At 38.1% G+C, this 18,901-nt stretch overlaps 1 protein-coding gene across 5 annotated transcripts in view; it reads left to right on the top strand.

Annotated features, from left to right (window-relative positions):
* The window catches only part of lmo3 (LIM domain only 3), a 42,605-nt gene extending 27,662 nt beyond the window's left edge, over window positions 1-14,943 (top strand). For all 5 annotated transcript variants that reach the window (XM_082168555.1, XM_082168553.1, XM_082168554.1 and 2 more), the window contains 2 exons: window positions 4,974-5,099; window positions 13,404-14,943. In XM_082168555.1, coding sequence (XP_082024681.1) covers window positions 4,974-5,099; window positions 13,404-13,509 — 232 coding nt within the window. In that variant the 3' untranslated portion in view covers window positions 13,510-14,943. The remainder of the gene's footprint in view (window positions 1-4,973; window positions 5,100-13,403) is intronic.
* The last annotated feature ends 3,958 nt before the right edge of the window (window positions 14,944-18,901 follow it).

Below are 18,901 nucleotides of genomic sequence, written 5' to 3' on the forward strand. Positions count from 1 at the left end.
CAGAATTTCAAATGCTTCTGGAGGTGGTGGCGTTATCATGCTTTCTCTTTTCCCTGAAAAAAGGTGCAGAAAGGAAAAAGCAATGCTTTATTTGTTGCCCTTGATGTTCAGAAAATACCCAAACAAATGAAGCGAAAAGAATACAGGCCTGACGTTTAAGATAAACATTATGCTTTGCTTTGTTCAAAATCCCATTTATTTTTTATTTTTTTCAATCTTTACAGGCTCCGGGACCCCCTGCCCAGACTCTGAGCCAGGAACCCTAGTAAAAAAAAAAAGCTATATTTTCTCCATAATATATTTCATTAAAAACATTATCTACCGGGGTTGTACAGAATTCAAGCTCTGTTTCAATTCAAGAGCGTGGAATTGAATTGAATTGAATTGAATTGAATTGAATTGGCCACACCCGACAGGAAGTTGAATTAAATTTGAATTGAATTGGCAGGAAGCGTAATTTACTGAATTGTAGATTCAACACAGGCAATGTATTTCCTAAAATTAAGTGTTCTTCCACACTGGCCCTCAAAAGTTAATGTATTAAACTAAATAAAAATTTCCATAGGTGGCATTTCGTACATCGCAGGTATTCAAAAACAGTTAAAACTTGAATTTCAGTGCTGCATCATGTTTGCTACCTTAAATCATGTTCAATTAAAATTAAACTGATTTGCAATTTAATAATACTAATTAAATTGTGAATTGATCACAACCCTGATTGCACTGGATCATTACTTACAGAAGTAATTACTTAATAGTTAGAAATTTCATGAAAAATTTAATTATCTTCTCCATGGAAATGGACTTCTCCCAAAATGGCATAGTTTGGACCATATCAGTGCGTCTCATTTCTTTGTGTTATTTGAATCACTTACATATTAGAGTCCCAGAGGGGTCTCGTTTGATAGAGAGTAATTTACAAGGATTTTGTGTAGCTGGATGAGGATATTGAGGTGACATCGCTCATGCATTTTCCATTGGGGCACTGTCTAATGATTACAGTAAAGCTGCACGCTTGAGCCTCGCTGCTGCGACCACTAGGATAAAGCCTTGTGGAATAATTTAATTGGTGTCTGTTTTCCTCTCATCAAATAGGTGCCATTCAACTGTGAAAAGCCGCTGTGCACCTCCAACACCTTTTGTGTCCAATCAGGTGGTACTGATTGCGCATTCTCTTTTAACTTATGAATCCAGAGCCGCTATGAATTTTAATTTCGAGCTGCCTCTTCAGCCTGATAAAATATAAATGCTATTTTGTAAGCATTTATGTCCAAGTGAGTTTGATTTCCTCCATAATACTATTAAAATATTACACAGCCACTGACCATTGATGGAAAACTGGACTGAGCGATAAACTCAGTTGAACCATGGTACGTTTTCTTTACCCTACAGAACATAAATGGGAAGGCCGGTCTGCATTTGTCTCTGGACACTCAGTTCCTTCTCTTACACACTGCATTTAGAGAACATGCACCTCCAAATTCATTACAAGCCAAGCACGCTTAATTTGCCGCCTCCCTTGAGAGCCATTAGCGTCTGTGGCATCAAACTGGCAGACCGGTGAAAGACAAGTGGCAGGTAGGGCTTCATCCGTCTTACCGCCCCTCCCCTTTTCCTGTTGGGCTGGGAAACAGAGCTCTCTGAGAGTCTCCTGTACAGAGGGATGGTTACCGCACAGTTCCTTAGTTTTGAGAGCAGTGGGTCTTTATAATTTTGTAAATTATAAAAAAAAAAAATTGTAATTATAATTCTATGGAAGTTCTTCACTAGTGGTCGACCAATATCTAGAGAGCATATAGGTATATTATTTATCTACACTGCCATTCAAAAGTTTTTTGTTTTTTTTTAAGGAATTAATATTTTTATTCAGAAAGGATGGATTAAATTATTGAAAAGTGACTGTAAAGATATGCATAATGTTACAAAAAAATATCTACAAATACATGCTGTTTTTTTTAGTCAGTTAAATTTTCTATGTTAATAAACATTATGCCACAAATGCTGTAAATAGAGCTGAACTTCAAACATTTTTTATCTACTGTTTAATCTGATCCAGTGTTTATATTCCAAAGAAAAGTTCAGATCCATAAATCTACCGGCAAACCATTTCACTTTCACCAAAACTCAAGAGTCTCCCTTTTCACATGATCTAACTCAATTAGAAACTTAAAAATAAAGGAGTATGTGAATGTAAATATGAGCCAAGTGTCATGTCATTTTTAAAACGAGAATAGCTCAAATCAGCAGTCAAAAGGAAGAAAGCAAATTCCCCATTGTATGTCAAGATACTCTCAGCTACTTTCTGATGGATTACAATCCATTTCATTGGAAAAAAAAAAATACAGTTGGTTCTTTAAATAAAAACACCTATTGATTTCTCTGTGCAGCGCATGTATTACACAGACAGATTCTCAGGTGAGAGCACCCGTTTTCACTCAATGCCTAGTGTATTTGCAAAGCACAGACCTCTGTCCTCAAATTCTCAAAGCAAAAAGGCATGACTGTCCTATTCCAGGAAAGGTATTGGTTACTTTAAATTTGCACAAGATGAGACGTTTTGAGCTCACAGCTTGCTAGAGTGGCAAACCCAATACTGGTTTGATTCAACCTGATGACAAAAAGACCTTCAAGCATCATTTTTTCATATGGATATCATCTATCATTCATCAGCTGAAATCCAGCACATGCATTAATGCATCTTTTCTTTCCAGAACATGCATTAAATACATGCGGCATAAACATTTTCTTTATATAAGTGAGTTGAACACAGTGAATCTATCATCCTTTTTCTATTTACATGCAGATCTATGATATATTTAATTGCAAGATGGGAGTGGAAAAAATATGCCTCATCATTTCATCGGTTTCATGCGGAGGCCTTCTGGCTATGCACTTTTTTGAAAATAGTGGAGACGTGATAACATGAACGTGTTTATATTTAGACAGCTCAAAGGGAAAGACATAATTCCTTTAATTAAATCGGCACCAATCCACAGGACGAAGTCTCGTTTCCTTTCTCCTCTTACCTGGAATGCTATTGGAGAAATCCTTCATCGTCTCAAGGTGCGTTCACAGTAGCCCTTAATTTTGTAGGTATTCATGAGAGTACAATCTATCTGCTCAGCTCTTTTTTATTTGCCTGTGGGAAACATAGTTTCTGAAGGTTAATAAACAACCCTGCATATCCCAGGCCCCAAGATCATTTATCAGATTGCGATCTCTTACAGAGCCGGAGAGTGGCATGCAGTTTTATCATTTTAACAACGACGGCTAAAAGTGCCTGAAGAAGTCCGCCTAATAGGTTATTTTGTTATATGATTTCGTTATCAGATATTTCTTTTCCCCCTACCCCCCTTTACTCGGTCTAGGTCACAGTAGAGTAACAGCCATGAATCCCTAATGAATCCTCTCTGTAATGTCCCGCGAGCAGGCAAGAAGATAATAGGCTCATCCCTGGGCAGCCGCTCTGTGGCGTTAACCTCACCCGGCCCGGCCATCTCCATGATGGTCACATCACACTCCGCTTTTGTGCTTTTATCCATTGCAAAGTCTTTTTCAAGCCAAAATATCATAAAAGGCGGCATCATCGGAAATGGGAAAATTGGAGTAGGACTTGGTATCGATACAGTTTTCCATTTCTATTCACAAGCTCTTGATTCAGCTCGATTCACTTTGTTCAACTGGGCACATTTCAGCTATAATGTATGTTTTGCGTTCATATGAAATGAATTTCATATGTATTCAAATGAAATAAGTTTTTCAGCTAATGCCGTGAATTACAAGGTGAACCTTCTAACGTGGTGACAAAAAAATATGAATAAAAAAAATTTTCAGCAAAAAGTTGCAGATATATTAATCAACACAAACACTTTTTACTACGTCCACACTGTCATTTTTTGGGATTGACAACCGCATGTACTTAGACTCAGGTGTGAGTCTCGAAATATCCAGTTCACACAGCAACTTACAGTAGTGTCTGTATGAACGTGCAACGGGAGTCAAGCCCGAATTCTCTTACCAGGACCACAGCGACAGTGACCAGTAATATTAAAGATTGCAATGTCCATAAAACTGAAAAGTCTTATAACTTTTGGCACAACAAGAGTCCAATCGAGTCAAAGAGTTCATCTGTCAAATCTTTATTAACCAACAGCAGTGTTTATATCTGGGTGGAGAGCACAACATTTGAGTCGAGCGTAGAACACGAAACTGACAAGCAGCTCCGGTGGAGAACAGTGACTGCTTCTAAACTCTTCAGATGACACACAGTTCATATCTCTGTCGCTGTAAGTTACAGTAAACCACACATGAAAACCCACAACACAAGGTAGACACACGTTTGTGCAGCGCAGAGCGGCTCTCTCGCACTGTATGATGTGACGACTAGTTGTCCAGTCCGGTTCCGTTCACAACCATATTCTGTTGCTGCGTGAACGTGGCCCAGTTGATACTAAGTTCAAATTTCTTGTGTGAACACTAATAATTTGTAAAAGTGTTATATAAACTCCTATGAAAAAAGAATAAAAGGTTTGTCTTTTTGGATGATTCATTAAAGAGTTTGACATTTACATTTATGCATTTGGCAGACACTTTTATCCAAAGCGACTTGCATTGCATTTCAAGGTACACATTTACATTCTTATCAGTTCTTGCTTTCCCCGGGAATCGAACCCATGACCTTGGCGTTGCAAGCGCCAATGCCCTACTGTTTGAGCTACAGGAAAGCTATAGTTTGAGTCATTTGTTTGTGAATGACTGCTTTTATGTTTTTGATTCAATAAAAAAAATCGGTTAATATGAGTCATTTGTTTGTGAATCCAACTACACTGGTTGCTCTGTGTTTTTGAATAACTAAAATCAACCGAGTGATTTGTTTATAAATCACTCCTTACAATCCCATTTCATTCTGAGCATTGATATGGTTGATCAAATGATTCTGACCCTAAAACTTTACATCTTTTTCAATCTGTCAGGTTGTTCGGAGTGACAGGGAACTGTGCGGCTTGCAGTAAACTCATCCCAGCATTTGAGATGGTCATGAGAGCCAAGGAGAACGTCTATCACCTGGACTGCTTTGCCTGCCAGCTGTGCAACCAGAGGTTAGTTAATTCAGTTTTCTTAAACATTTCCGAGTACTTAAATGTATGTATCTCTTTGCAGATGTGTTAAGCCCCTTAAAACTCAAAGGTTGTCTTGAATCCAAAGCATCTTACAGTACATTTACTACAAGGACGGTACCGCTTAACCCCACTATCGTGTCTTGCTCAAGGGCACAATGGCGATAGGGAATCCCAGCAACTCTCTGGTTCATGAATCAAGAGTACTGGGGTTTGAAAAATGACCTTCGGTTAAAAACCCACCACCCTACCATTGAAAGATGGTTTGGGCAGATGTTTTCTTATCCAAATTACATCAATATGTTTACCACAGTTACCGTCTCCCTGGAGCAAGAAGTACATTGCTCAAGGGCAAAACAGTGATATAGACAAAAAAACTCTCCAGCCCATGAAACATCAGGGGTCTGAACTAGCAACCTTCAGATTTCTAGCACAGTTGTATTGATATATTAAACCCCCATCAGATGCAATTTATAGTGATTCTAAACAACAACCTCTGAACCACAAGCCCATTTGTGTAACTACCACCCTACCACAAAAACTGATATAAGACACTTTTGTATCCAAAGTATCACTTCATGCCTTGCTCAAGGGTAGTGATGATCAGTAACAAAATAACCCTAAAAAAATCACAAATCGCCTCTTCTGGGGTTTGAACTGATGACTTTAGACAGTTTGGATGGTTTAACCACTGAACTGCAACCACAGCTGATCATTTTAGGCTCAAAAAGAAAGAGGTTACCACAAGTAAAAATTAATTTGGCCTTTATCTGAACTATCTTATTTCTTTGTAGGTGTTACGTGGTTACATGTATATTTGTTTTACGTTCTGTTGCCCCTAATCTTGAATATTTCCCTATATACAGTATATATATATAAAAACACACTATATTATACCCTTTGTGTTGAGGTCCATCATATGCCACACATCATGTTTTTACAGTAATTTTCCTATGGATGTTAAAACAAGAATAATTTTAAATTATCTTTTTATGTCAAAATAAATTGCTTGTTGCTGTGGTTCAACATCAAAAACAGACAGCAATATAACACTTAAATATTCGGTGGGCTGCAGTTTTCTTCATTACTTTGGGCAAATTGTGTTGTTTGTCTTCATTCACTCTAAGAAGAAGAGGCCATTTGTCTTAGAATGTGGTCAAATAAAGAAAAAAACTCATGCATGGGCTGTTCATTAGATACCTGCTTCATACAAACACACAGATGCCAGAGAGAAGTACACACAAGTGGGGGCCAATTGCAGGATCCGGTTACGCTCAATTAACACTGGGTTATTGTCTTGCCACTTCAGTTGACTGCACGAACCACGCTCACCTAATCTAAGAAGTCAGCTAATCTTCATCAGCAGAGCCACAGACAGGTCCACCCGCTTGCCTGGCATTACAGCCCATTTAGAGCCAGGCAAATCTTTCTTTTTACATTAGGCCAGCCGATCAACTGTTTAATAAAATATGTGTCAGTCTGCTTTGCACGCTCTGATGAGGCCTCTATGCATCTTTCGTTCGCCCATCACAATTTCACTGGTGTTCACCACAAGATTTATAGCATGGAGCTGGTGCTAATTGCCCATATTTCAGACCGGAACCTGAATTTCCTGTCAGTTTATTCACACTATTGGATGTTTTGCTGGAGAGATAGATGTAGCCTGCATTGGTGTCCTTCACAACAAACTCACATTCAAGTACATTAAAAAGTATTTGGATACTTACTCCATGCTTAAAAATGTATTGCATTACACAAAAAATATTTATAATTATAATATCGTTGTAAGTTTGGGGTCAGTATGATTTAAAAAAGAAAAAAAGAAGTATAATCATTTTATTCTGCAAGGGCGCATTAAAGTGACTGTAAATACATTTATAATGTTACAGAAGTTTTCTGTATAAAAAAAAAATGCACTTTTTCCATCAAAGAATCCTGTATCATGTTTTCCACTGTACATATACAGACCACTTAAACTACTTTTTATCCTGACCAAACACAAGAATTTAATTTACACAGATCAGAAAGAACTACCTGCATCAGATCTCCTACAGTCTGAGAGCACCGCATCAACAGTCTGATATGCAAATACCCCCCATTTGACCGAGAGAAAATTCATTTGTCAACAAGCTGACGAGACATTATCTCCACAGACACCCGCCACCCGACACGTCTCAGACACTTTGTTGTTCTGTCAGTGCCTTTCGAGAAAGCCTCGCAAATTTTGATGGACTCCTCCAAAAGAGAAAAGGACGGCAGGGCTTTTCATGATGCGTCCGTCATTGTGACAGCTCGGCACATTACCCGAGTACAGGCTCAGTCCAGTGATGCTCTTTGATAAACATCAACACAAACAGCGAGACGTTGATGGAAGGAGATCTTTTAGAGAATCACACGGCACATTATTGTTTTGACTAGCCAATTGAAAGTGAAAGTGAAAGTGAAAGTGAAAGTGAAAGTGACACGTGACGGCCAAGTATGGTAACCCATACTTGGAATTTGACCTCTGCATTTAACCCATCCAAGTTAATGCACACACATTAGGAGCAGAGTAGTGAGTAGTTAACACACACATACACTGCAAACGTGGATACACACACCCAGAGCAGCGGGCAGCCTTTGTGTGGCGCCCGGGGAGCGATTAGGGGTTAGGTGCCTTGCTCAAGGGCACCTCAGTCATTTCCCACCGGCTCTGGAATCGAACCAGCAACCTTTGGGTTACCAGTTCAACTCCCTAACCACTAGGCCATGACTGCCCCACAATTGGGCCCGATTTCAATTTTCCCATTGGTTTTGTTCTATGCTCTTAGTGCTTGAATGAAAATGATGAATAAATCAGAGGTAAAAGTACTAATTTTCATAGTTCAAGGAATTCAAAAAGAGTTTTATGGCCCTGATATTTTTGTCCAATTAAATGCTCTCAAGAATGAGAATGCCTCGCCCCCCCCCTTTTTAAAAAAAGGGGTGTTTTGTTTCGTCGATTGCCTTGCATTTAGCTTTTCCATTTTCATCTTTTTCATCTATCCCCTTTCTGTCTACTTTCATATACATCCCACCCTGCTCTCTCCCTTCTCATTTTCCCTCCTCAAACAATATTAGAGAGGCCATGGCCTTTAAAAGAGCCATCTAATCCATCTTACAAAATGCTCTCTTCGCCATCAGTGACGTGGGACAGGCATTCTGATGCTGGGAGCAGGCTAACGGGTCAGTAGAGGTCACGCCGTATAATTATGCTCCTCCATGAGGATAAGAAATGTCCCGACATTAGCGTTTGATGCTTAAATGATTACAATCAAGCTTTTAATACAGCTGGGCCACCCCTCCTTTTCCCCACACACATCAGCAAGGCCATCATCTCCTACAGAGTCGTTTCATTAGTCAGGCCACACAAAAGCACCATTAAATACTGCCCGTGATTAGCTTGATTTCCACAAAGAGAGTGCTGAACTATGTCTGTCTGGCTCACATATAGCACCTCTGAAAACCAGAAACTTCCATATAATATTGTAATGAATCTTTTAAGTGAACGAGTTATTCTTCTTTACTTCCATGCACATCTCGTATTTTCTGTTCAAATCTCTCTCTTTTTAAGCATGTGACTGCTTGGCTTTCCTTGCCTTCAAACACTAATTAAAACACAAGAAAATTTGATTCTAATTTTGATTCATCAGTTGAATCATTATCATGAACCTTCACTGAACGAGTGTTTTGAGTCATGAAGTTTTCATGAATGAACTAAATGATTCATTTATTTAGCCTATTGTTGTAATTGTTTATAATTTGATTAAAGCAATGCCAATTTTAATAAAGTAAATATAATATAACCTGTTTTGTCCGGTTGTTCAAAACACAAAGGTATTTGCACCCGCAGAAATGGCCACTGAATGAATCGGTGAAAAAACGGATGAACAATTTTTTTGAGAATGGACTCTAAAGATTCACTGAGAAGAATCAAAATCTCAGCTGCCTATCAAACAGCATTCATATTTAGCTTTAATTTATTTTAATTTAATTTTGAGTAGTTTTAGTACTTCAACCTTTCAGTTAAAATTTTTTTTTGAAGTTTGTTTTTCCACCTGATAATATTTCTATTATATTTTGGAATGGAATTAACAAAATGGTTTTTAACAGTTTTAGTTAACAATAACAACACTTCCAATCACTGACTGAACAGTACGTTCCAGACTTGTATGGCATTACGGAGGACATCAGTCATGCTCCGTGTCATCCACAGAGTATGCCATCATCCCATGCAGCCGGACTTAATCTGGCATGATTATTCATGGGTAGGATAGAATCTGCTCACCTGGCTTGAGGATATATCCTCAGCTTGGTTAACAGGGATTGGGGTGACAGTCACAGCGGTGAGCGCGAACGCAGTGTTTGTGTGGTTTCGAGACTCTAGCCGGCCGTTAGCCACAGATCAGCCCTGAAGGGACAGCTAATCGATGAGCCTGTCGTCCGCTCAGACCTCATCAGCCAACCTCAGGAGTCCCAGTTCCCGGTGATGAGCCCGAGCCGCGGCGCTCCGAGGCCCCACGGGATTGGGAGAAGGCCGAGGCCTGGGCAGCAGGGCAGGGAGTTCACCAGCACGGGTCACCGTCCTTGACGGAAAGTCTGAAAAGCCTGAGCCAAATTGGGCTGCACGTGCTCTGGGACTGCTGTAACTAAACGACGCCACAGACAACAGTCTCATCCCCTCAGAGATATCTGCAAACCTCAGTTCTTGCCATCAGTCGTTAGAAGAAACCATGCGGTTGCATTGCAGACACTGCGGCAAATCCACTCTATTCTGTCGGATAATGTCTTGTTCACATTCAATGACGTAGACGTTCTTTTTCTCCATCCATAGACCTCCCTCTGTGATTCATTTCCTCTCCCTTTTTCCTCACTCTTTCAAGTCCTCTCTCCTCCACTCAGCTCCAGCATGTTATTTCACAGAAGAGGAATGTTACTACTCTAGTTAACACAGACCTCAGAGGCAAATAGCTGACGAAGCCATACATCATTAAGTCCACTGCCTTGGAAGCCATCTTTTCTTTAACAAGATGGGTCTCAATAGACATATTCATCATTACTGTCACACCTGAGGAAAAGAAGAGAGGCGGAGGGAGGGAATGATGTAGAAATGAAGGAAAGAGAATATAAGGGAAAGATGGGGAGAATGTAAAGATATTGTTGATAAAAAAAACTAACTTGCTCTGTCAATCAATTGAAATGTTATTAATGTAATTGATTTAGTTCATGAAATTGCATTTAATTGCAAATATAAATATTTGTTGAGAAAATTAAGAGAATTCAACGACTTTCTTTTAATAATAATTTATTTTCTCAATGTTAACAGTAACAACTTATTAAATTATAATGAATAATCAGTTTATGAAAATCATTATTATGGCAGACAAAAACATTCAATAGACTTTTTTCAGTCTAGTTTTTCAATCTGAAAAAAAAAAAAAAATTATTTGCTTGATTAATAATTTGTTGAGGCCAGGTTGCATGTGGTCAGCTACAAAATTACAAATATGGGATGCTAAATTTACACAAAAATTAAGGTGGTACTTAAATGGTTCTGATGGTAGGGGAAAAAAGTGCACTTTACAATGAGGTTAAATTTGTTAAACATTAGTTAATGCATTAGGTATCATGAACTAACAACAAATAATGTTTTTACAGCATTTATTAATGTAGGTTAATGTCAAATTCATGTTCATTCACTTGGAATGTTAAAAATGTACGTGTAGAATTCAACCAATTTTAATAAATGCAGTAAAAGTATTTTTCATTGTTAGGTCATGATCCTTAATGATTTGTTAGCCTAACTAAAGCTAACAAATTGAACCTTGTCATAAAGGGTAGGCACATTTTACCAAAAATGATTTAAAATAATATCTTAAAATGCATAATTTGCATATGGGTCGGGGGGAGGTAACTGTGTTCATGCTTTCATCATGTTATTTTCTTTATAATTAAATCACGCTTAATTAATGTGTTAAAATGACAGCCTTAGAAAACACATAAAAAGCCCAGAATTTACGGTCATACCTGAGCAAACACTATATCAAATGCATTTACTTTTTTCTCCTCCACTTGATGGGAAATACTAAAAAGCAATTAAAGCAATCTGAAGTTGAACTCATCTGGGAGGAGAGATTGAAAGGGGAGGGCGCGGGGGGCGCATCAAGCTAAGGGTAATGTAGGTGCTCGGAAACATGTGGCGATCGGTAATGACTGCACGAGTAGAAAAACGGAGGGCAGCACAAGGGCATTTATTACCGCTACCTCTGATGGGCTGACTGCAATATCCTCGTCATAATTGGCACACAGATGTCACAAACGCTGTTGACATTTCACCAAGCAGAAACAATTTGGCGCTGCGAAACGGGGCGGCGACGAGGCTAAGAGGGAACAGAAAACACAGGCTGTAAATAAACACAGAGAGATCCTATTAGTCGAGAAAGCGAGAGAACGAACGAGCGAGATGGAGGTGCTCAGAAGAGGAGGTGGAGAGGGCCAGGATGTCAGAGAAGACAGACACTAATGGATTCCTGGCAAGAATGTGTCATTTAAACAGGACGTTTTTATTGGAGTGAATGACACCATTACATTAAGCACACCTCTGCTTTGTGTTAATCACCGTGTCAACAAGCACGATTAATGGATATTACTTGTTGATACTTGGTCCAAACTAATGGCTGCACCTTCCTGCTTGACACTGCCATGCATAACGAATAAAAAAAAGTTTTCCGGAGTGCATGCGAGGGAGGGAGGGAGCCGTTTACAAAGTATCCTGGCGCTCGCTCATTATATTCAACAATGGCGGAAAGGGTAATGGCTCTCAGATTTGGTTCCGACCCCTCCAGAGGATGTTTTAAGGAATATTGCGGGTTCAACACAAGTTAAAAGCCTCACTTGTGGCATAATTCTGATTACTTCTAAAATAAAATCTGGGTTAACAACGTAAGCAAATAGGGATAATTCGTAAATGTTAAAATACACAGTTTTAATGGTATTCAATAACATATAAACAATATGATTTTAGTGTGAAAAAAATCGCTACTAACCTGTTTACTAACTACTAACTTTGATTCCATGACCATGTGCCTAAAAATAATTTAACAGCTCAAATAATACACACGTTTTAACAGAATAATTGCCTTTATAAAATGAGCTTCACATTTCTGCTTTAAAAGCCTTTAAAAAATGTCCCCATTCACTTTCATGGTTAGTGCCTCACTGTAACCTTGATCTTTGCTTCTTTTTTCTTTTTTCTTTTTTCTTTAAAGAAAACGAGGGACGAGCCAAAATTATTTTATCTGGTAACTAACTGTTAAAGCTTCAAGCTTAAAGCTGCGAATGGAAGTAGCAACAGATCCTTTCTTCCATATTTTGACATTCATCTGAGTGAATTATCGATTATTGAAAAAAATAAGTAGGGTGGGAAGTTGGTTCAGTCCACTCGTTGTTGATTAGTTGGAGGCAGATATGAATCAGAGCTTGCAGATGTTTGTAAGAAATGGGTGGGGTTTATGCAAACAAAATGATTGGAGAAGTCTCTCGAGTCATGACACTCAAATCTAATTAAAAAAAAATAAAGCATGCATAGATGAATCATCCACAATAAGATCAATAACATTCATTTAGAAAATCGATTTTACATTTCATGCCGACTTGTAATGAACCTCTCTTACAATTCCTTTAATACAGCGTCTAATGTTCACCAAACATTGCATTCCCAATACAAACTTTTAATCATTAAAATGGTACCAGAAGACACTCAAACGCATTGTATTCCTCCTCGTCCACAGGCAGGAGGGTTCTGTAGGCAAAGCTGGCCAGTAGACACGAGCATTCGTTGGCACTCCGACCTTGTCGAACTCTCGCTGTGAGCAAGATAAGCGGCCCTCAGGACGGCTAAACACACAGAGCTACTCGCTCTCGCTCTCGTTCCCTCTGCCGCCTTCTTTGTCTCTCTCTTCTGCCTGACCAACATAATCTTCTTTCCAAAAGGTCAAGTGAGACAGCGGCCCATCAGGCAGTGCTAAAGCCTGCGCTCCGTCTGTGGGGTATATTTATGAAACAGCTGCAGGTAGAGAAGATGCTAGGTGCACTCTGGAGATACTCTTTCCAGACCAGCCGATGTGTCCGCAGGATAACGTACGCTAATATTTGAGGGGGCGGAATGCGGCTCTGTGGGGAAGCCTGCAACTTTTGCTAGTAATGAGTCCTTCTGCGTCCCTTTCGAGTTACGTAAACACAATGTTTCTGTTTCTCGCCTCCATGCAGGTTCTGCGTCGGAGACAAGTTCTTCCTGAAGAACAACATGATCCTGTGCCAGACAGACTACGAGGAAGGACTGATGAAGGAGGGTTATGCGCCGCAGGTCCGCTGACCACCCCCACTACCCCGCCGTTTGCAGTTGGGGAAAGAGCTGCGAGAGGACCTGAAGGGGACATGCAATCAGACACAAAAGCACTAGTGTCCTCTCCAGCCCCATGTCCCCAACACATTGTATATACGAAGAGCCCAAATAAGGGATGGTGTACTGTACAGATTAGCCATAGAGACGTTTTTTTGTATGTGGGAGAGCATTTGAAGACGGACCAAGACTGTGGTTCTGTTATAATGACGCTGCCTGACGGCTCAATGTCTCAATGGCCCGACTTTTGTGAACACAAACATACAATCCACTGCAAGACCTCTGTCCAAAACACAATGATGCTATTTCAATTGCTTTACAGGGTGAAGACCACATAGTTTAAAAATATATGTAAAAAATCTGTATTTATTGGCGAACAAGTTTGCGAGAAGAAAAGGAGCCATGTCAACATAATTACTCAGGTTGAATGAGTTTCCTCACTGTCCTTTCAATTACAATTTATTTTTCGTTTACATTGCGTCTTAACCAGCGACAAGCTATTTGGAATAAACACAATCAGCCAATCAGAAGAAATTTGAGGTTTAAGTGTACAGGTCCGGGAACCAATGAGGTCTCACAGTGCTACCGAGCACAGTGGCACAGATATAAACTAAATGTCCTGGCTGTTTAGGACAGCTTGGCGAAAGCTTCACAAAATCGCACCTGGTTAAAACACGGTGTTCGCTTTACTACCAATCTTTGGGCTTCGACATCTTCAACATCAAGTGACGTGATTTCATTAGTGACATTTTGAAAAAAAAAAAATCACCCTGTTTTATACCTCAAAATGCGAACTCTAGGAACATTTGGGTTTGGCACATATGTAATGTGGTTTTGTGGGTCGGGAAACGATGGGTTTGTTACTGTCTTCACTGTATTTATTTAATAGGCTTTTCATCATTGCGCGTAATTCAAGGCTCTGTCCATTGACATGTTTATACTTGAACTGAAAGACAGCTTAGTCGCCAAGCATCTCCTCCAGACATGACGAACGTCACATCGTATTTTTTTGTGCGGCTCATCAGCTGACATAATCCTCTTTAAACATAATCAGGTCGCATAAACTAGGAGCACGTGAATACCTGGTCGGAGGATGTTTGTTTGTTTACTATCGATTCAAGGCGACACTCAAGCGCAAATCACTACTGAAGCCTACAATGTTGATAATCTTTTTATGGGCTATGATTACCTTTGGAAACCGAGGGCATTGTCTAGAGAAAATATGAGGACAAACTTAATTTGTATATGGTGGTTGTACATATTTAAAAAAAAAAAAATCCTTTTTGCTTGCTATTGTATATGGATTTTCTTTTTATGTGTTATTCAGCATGAGATGTTTATTTTTAGGACGTGTACATACTGTACTGTAATCATTTTAAGCACAAATGTAATACAGTTTTATTGTGTTAGCACTGTGTGGTGGCTTTCTTTGTGTCTTTTGTTTTTTCCCAAAAAGCATTTGGCACTTTCCACAAATGGTACAAAATAGACCGTGAAGCGCTTAAGTAAAACATTTTTTGGTTTTGCCAAATTTTTTTATTAAAACATTTAATTACATTTAAATATATACAGTACATATTTTATTAAAAGTAATTGAAGAAAAATATTTGTTTGATTTTTATTTGTTTATATAACTTGGATAATAGGATTGAATGGTTAAACTGAAATTTTCCAAATTATATTATTGTTATTAACTGATTTTAATTGTTTGATACAGCCAGTAAGTTGGAACTGATAAAAAAAAAAAAAATCCTCATTTTAAGGAGAGTATGCAGACATTTTATGCATCTAATATTAATGGTTTACCAAACATATCTAGTTCTCTCACACAAAAAAATGCATGGTGCATTTGTGCTATTAAAAATGTCATGGTACACCAAAACCTACGGAAAACGATTTTTAGAGGATGCCATCTCTCTCTTTCAGTGGGCCAGTTTGCATACACTGTCATTTCTAAGACGGAGTGTTTACTGAAGCAATTTGGGTTAAGTGCCTCTCTCAAGGGCACAACTGTAGATGCCGAACAGCCAGTGGTGAACCTTCAGGTCTCTACTCCATTAGCCTATCCACCAGACCATGCTGCACTTCCGGTTTTGTGATTGATCATAAGTGCAATTTGTCATTTTGTCATCCATTTTTTTGTCATTGCCCCTCAAAAATTCCCTCCCCTTTAGTCTGCGCAAAGGGAAAGCGGGCGAGTGAGAAAGAAACGGATCCACCAGTCCAGCTAAAAACAGCTGAGTGTTTAACAGCGAATTGCTCAACGTTATCTTAAACGATTTCAAGTGAGGTTTAAAGGTAATGACTTGGTCAAAATTAACCTTTACCTTGGTGATTAAGGCCCTAAAACAAACAGGGGGCTCTTGAGGGGGTTTATTTTAAGGTGTACTATGTAACTTTAGTTTTTTTCGAAATTAACAAAGTTTAAATAATGAGTCAAATACACCATCAATCCTTCCAAAACATGTTTTTGTCTTAATACTACGGTTAGTCCTTTATAAGTGTTCATATTTTAGACAGAGCGGGATGCTTTTGGCGCGAAAATGCTTACGTAACTTGCCTGTGTGTCTCATCATATCCGTAAACAGAAAAGTTGCTCCGGCATGTGGGAGTGGCATAGGTTAGTTGTCACAAAGAGCTAGAATGGTTGACATGGAGAGCGTTATATCTCGAACCTCCGGGGAATTGCTTTTTAAAGTTTTTTAAAAAAACGGTGAACAGTGGAGCTTCGGCTTGCAAAAAGAGAATGTGACAGAGCTTGTAATAAAATAAGAATCAACATTGGCTTGGCTTTTTTGGAGATAGCGAGAACTGAGGGATTTGAAATGTTTTCAAAGTGACGTGGTGTTGGCGCTTTTATTACTAAACAGGTAAGGTATTTTATTGAACTGATAAATTGCCATATATGGCAACAATCAAGAGGACTGTTGTTCTGAATAGCATGATGTATATTGTGCTGGGATTCCAAAAAACAGCACAACTTCAAGTATGATATTGCTTTGAGACATTAAACTACTTTATAAATTGGTTGCCTGAGACAATAAGTTATACATATCAATGGTCATTAGCACACAAACATCAGAATGGTGTATTCCAGGGAGTCGTGTAACAAACTAGCAATCTCGTCTGCCTATAAACCAATGCAATTGTGTAAGTAAGGCCTACACTCGAGCAATTTAAAAGCTTCTGTAGTTTGCTTTGCAAGCAAAGCCAGAATATTGCTTGAAGATCCTCTTCACTGTACAATTCAAAACACTGAGATTAAAGTTCTCCTTCTAATTAAGGAGGCTGTTTAAAGTAGCCTGTGAAGTTTGACAACAGCGGCACTCACATCACATTACAGCCTATAATAAGCAGACCAATTAAACTAATTGAATTTCTTTAGCCTGAAACACAGAGGGAAAAATGTCTTTGATTAGACTCAAGCTGTTAAGTCCTTCCATAAAAAGCAGAGACGGCTCTGAAACCTCACTAGATAACAATCCAGTCTAAAGGAACTAGGGGATCTACTTCGCTAATTTACGATAATTGTCTCATATGGTGAAGTGTTTGAAGGAAGATACAAATGAAACCTTTCTTTTAGCGGTAACACTGTGGTCATTCCTGACTTTAGAGTGATGTGACTGTACAGTATGAAATACGTCATGACAATTACTGATTGCAGCAATGTAAAACACATTCAAATATAGTACCCTGTAACACAATACAGCTGTGCATAAAAGAATTTAGAACAGTACAACACAGAGATGAAAAGGATGCATAAATATTCTAATCAATTAGTAGAACTAATTGTGCTCGCAAATACAATTGGGTTTCAAATCATAGACTGCAAGTTTGTAAGTGATAACATCTAATCCATTTACTCAATATAGTCTCAGAATAATCAATATCCAATGCATCTTAATCGTTTGCTATCGTAATGATGTAAAAATACAGTGGTGCATTATAATATAAATATAAATATAGAAATATATATATATATATATTTCTATATTTATATATATATATATATATATATATATATATATATATATATTATTAAAGTTTATTAAAGTTATTATATACATTCATGCACAAACGTGTCCAAAACTACTGACTCATTAATTCATTCACTAGTGATTATCACATGAAAAGGGTGGACAACAAATGAGTGTTCACACACAGTTAAAGTCACCATGAAATCAAAATGGAAAATTCTTGAAACAGAATGTTGCAGTGCTTATTATAAATTATCTGTGCACGTCATTGTTTTATTATTATTATTATTATTATTATTATTCGAATGCTCTTGTAATCTTTAATCAAAAAATGGGAGTATGTGTATAAAACAATCTACTGAAATTAAGTTGATAAAAAGAAATAAAATAAGTTGAAATTCTTTTTTTAGGTGTTATCAAGTGAAGTATTTTTTTTTTTAAGTAGAACTGTTTACTTTTTACAGTGCAGATCTTGAAAAAAAGAAGAAGAAAAGAATGAATGCATGCATGAGGTTTTTAAGTTATTACTAACTAACTAATATATTTAATACGATTTTAACTGTTAGATGTGGTTTGGATCAAATCTTGACATTCAAATGAATATTTAAAATGTAATCAGCTTTCAATTGTTGAATGGGATTTGGATCGGTTGATTTTCCAAGTAAGACATGTTCCTGGATCAACATATTTTGTTGATCCTGGAACAAAATTAATGTCTGAAAAAGTTGTCCTTACTCTTTCCCTACCCCTAAACCTAACCCCTAAAGTATCCCTAAAATCAGAGGGAAATGATTGGTAAATAACACCTAACCCTGGTTGTGAGCCAAACTTGACATAAACTTGTCCCTCAAATCTGATTGGTGCATTGAAATGTTTTTCCAGGAACATGTTGCACATTTACCTAAAACATTTTTTTATAAAATTTCAATTGTTGGATGTGGTTTGAATCAAGTCTGTAAATGCCATTGTTCAGACAACAAATAAACTAAACTGATTTAAAGTCAGATGGACCAAAAAGATGTTTCAGCAAAGCCAAAATAAATACAGTGCACCAATTTCGGTTTTTGTTTCTCTGTCTGAAGTCCTCGCCTTGCAGTGCTGTACTTCTTTATGTAAATATGGCTTCTTTCATCACATCTTAATACTCTGAGAGACTTAGGAACACTCTGAAAGCATTGAGGGAGACGGCACAAACCGTCTCATTTAATGCAATGTTATTGTTTTATCTAGGCTATTCACAGGGGTGTTTGTTTGAGACCTGTGCTCCACAAAAGAATAAAATATATAATATGCTTGTGTGTGTAAACATCTCGCCCTCAAACCTCCAGCAAACAGAAAGCCGACTAAAGCAAATCGAATAATAAAATGCAAGATTCTTTCATAAAATA

This window comes from Leuciscus leuciscus (genome assembly GCF_965113295.1).
Source record: "Leuciscus leuciscus genome assembly, chromosome: 4".
In the NCBI taxonomy this organism is placed as follows: Eukaryota; Metazoa; Chordata; class Actinopteri; order Cypriniformes; family Leuciscidae; genus Leuciscus; species Leuciscus leuciscus.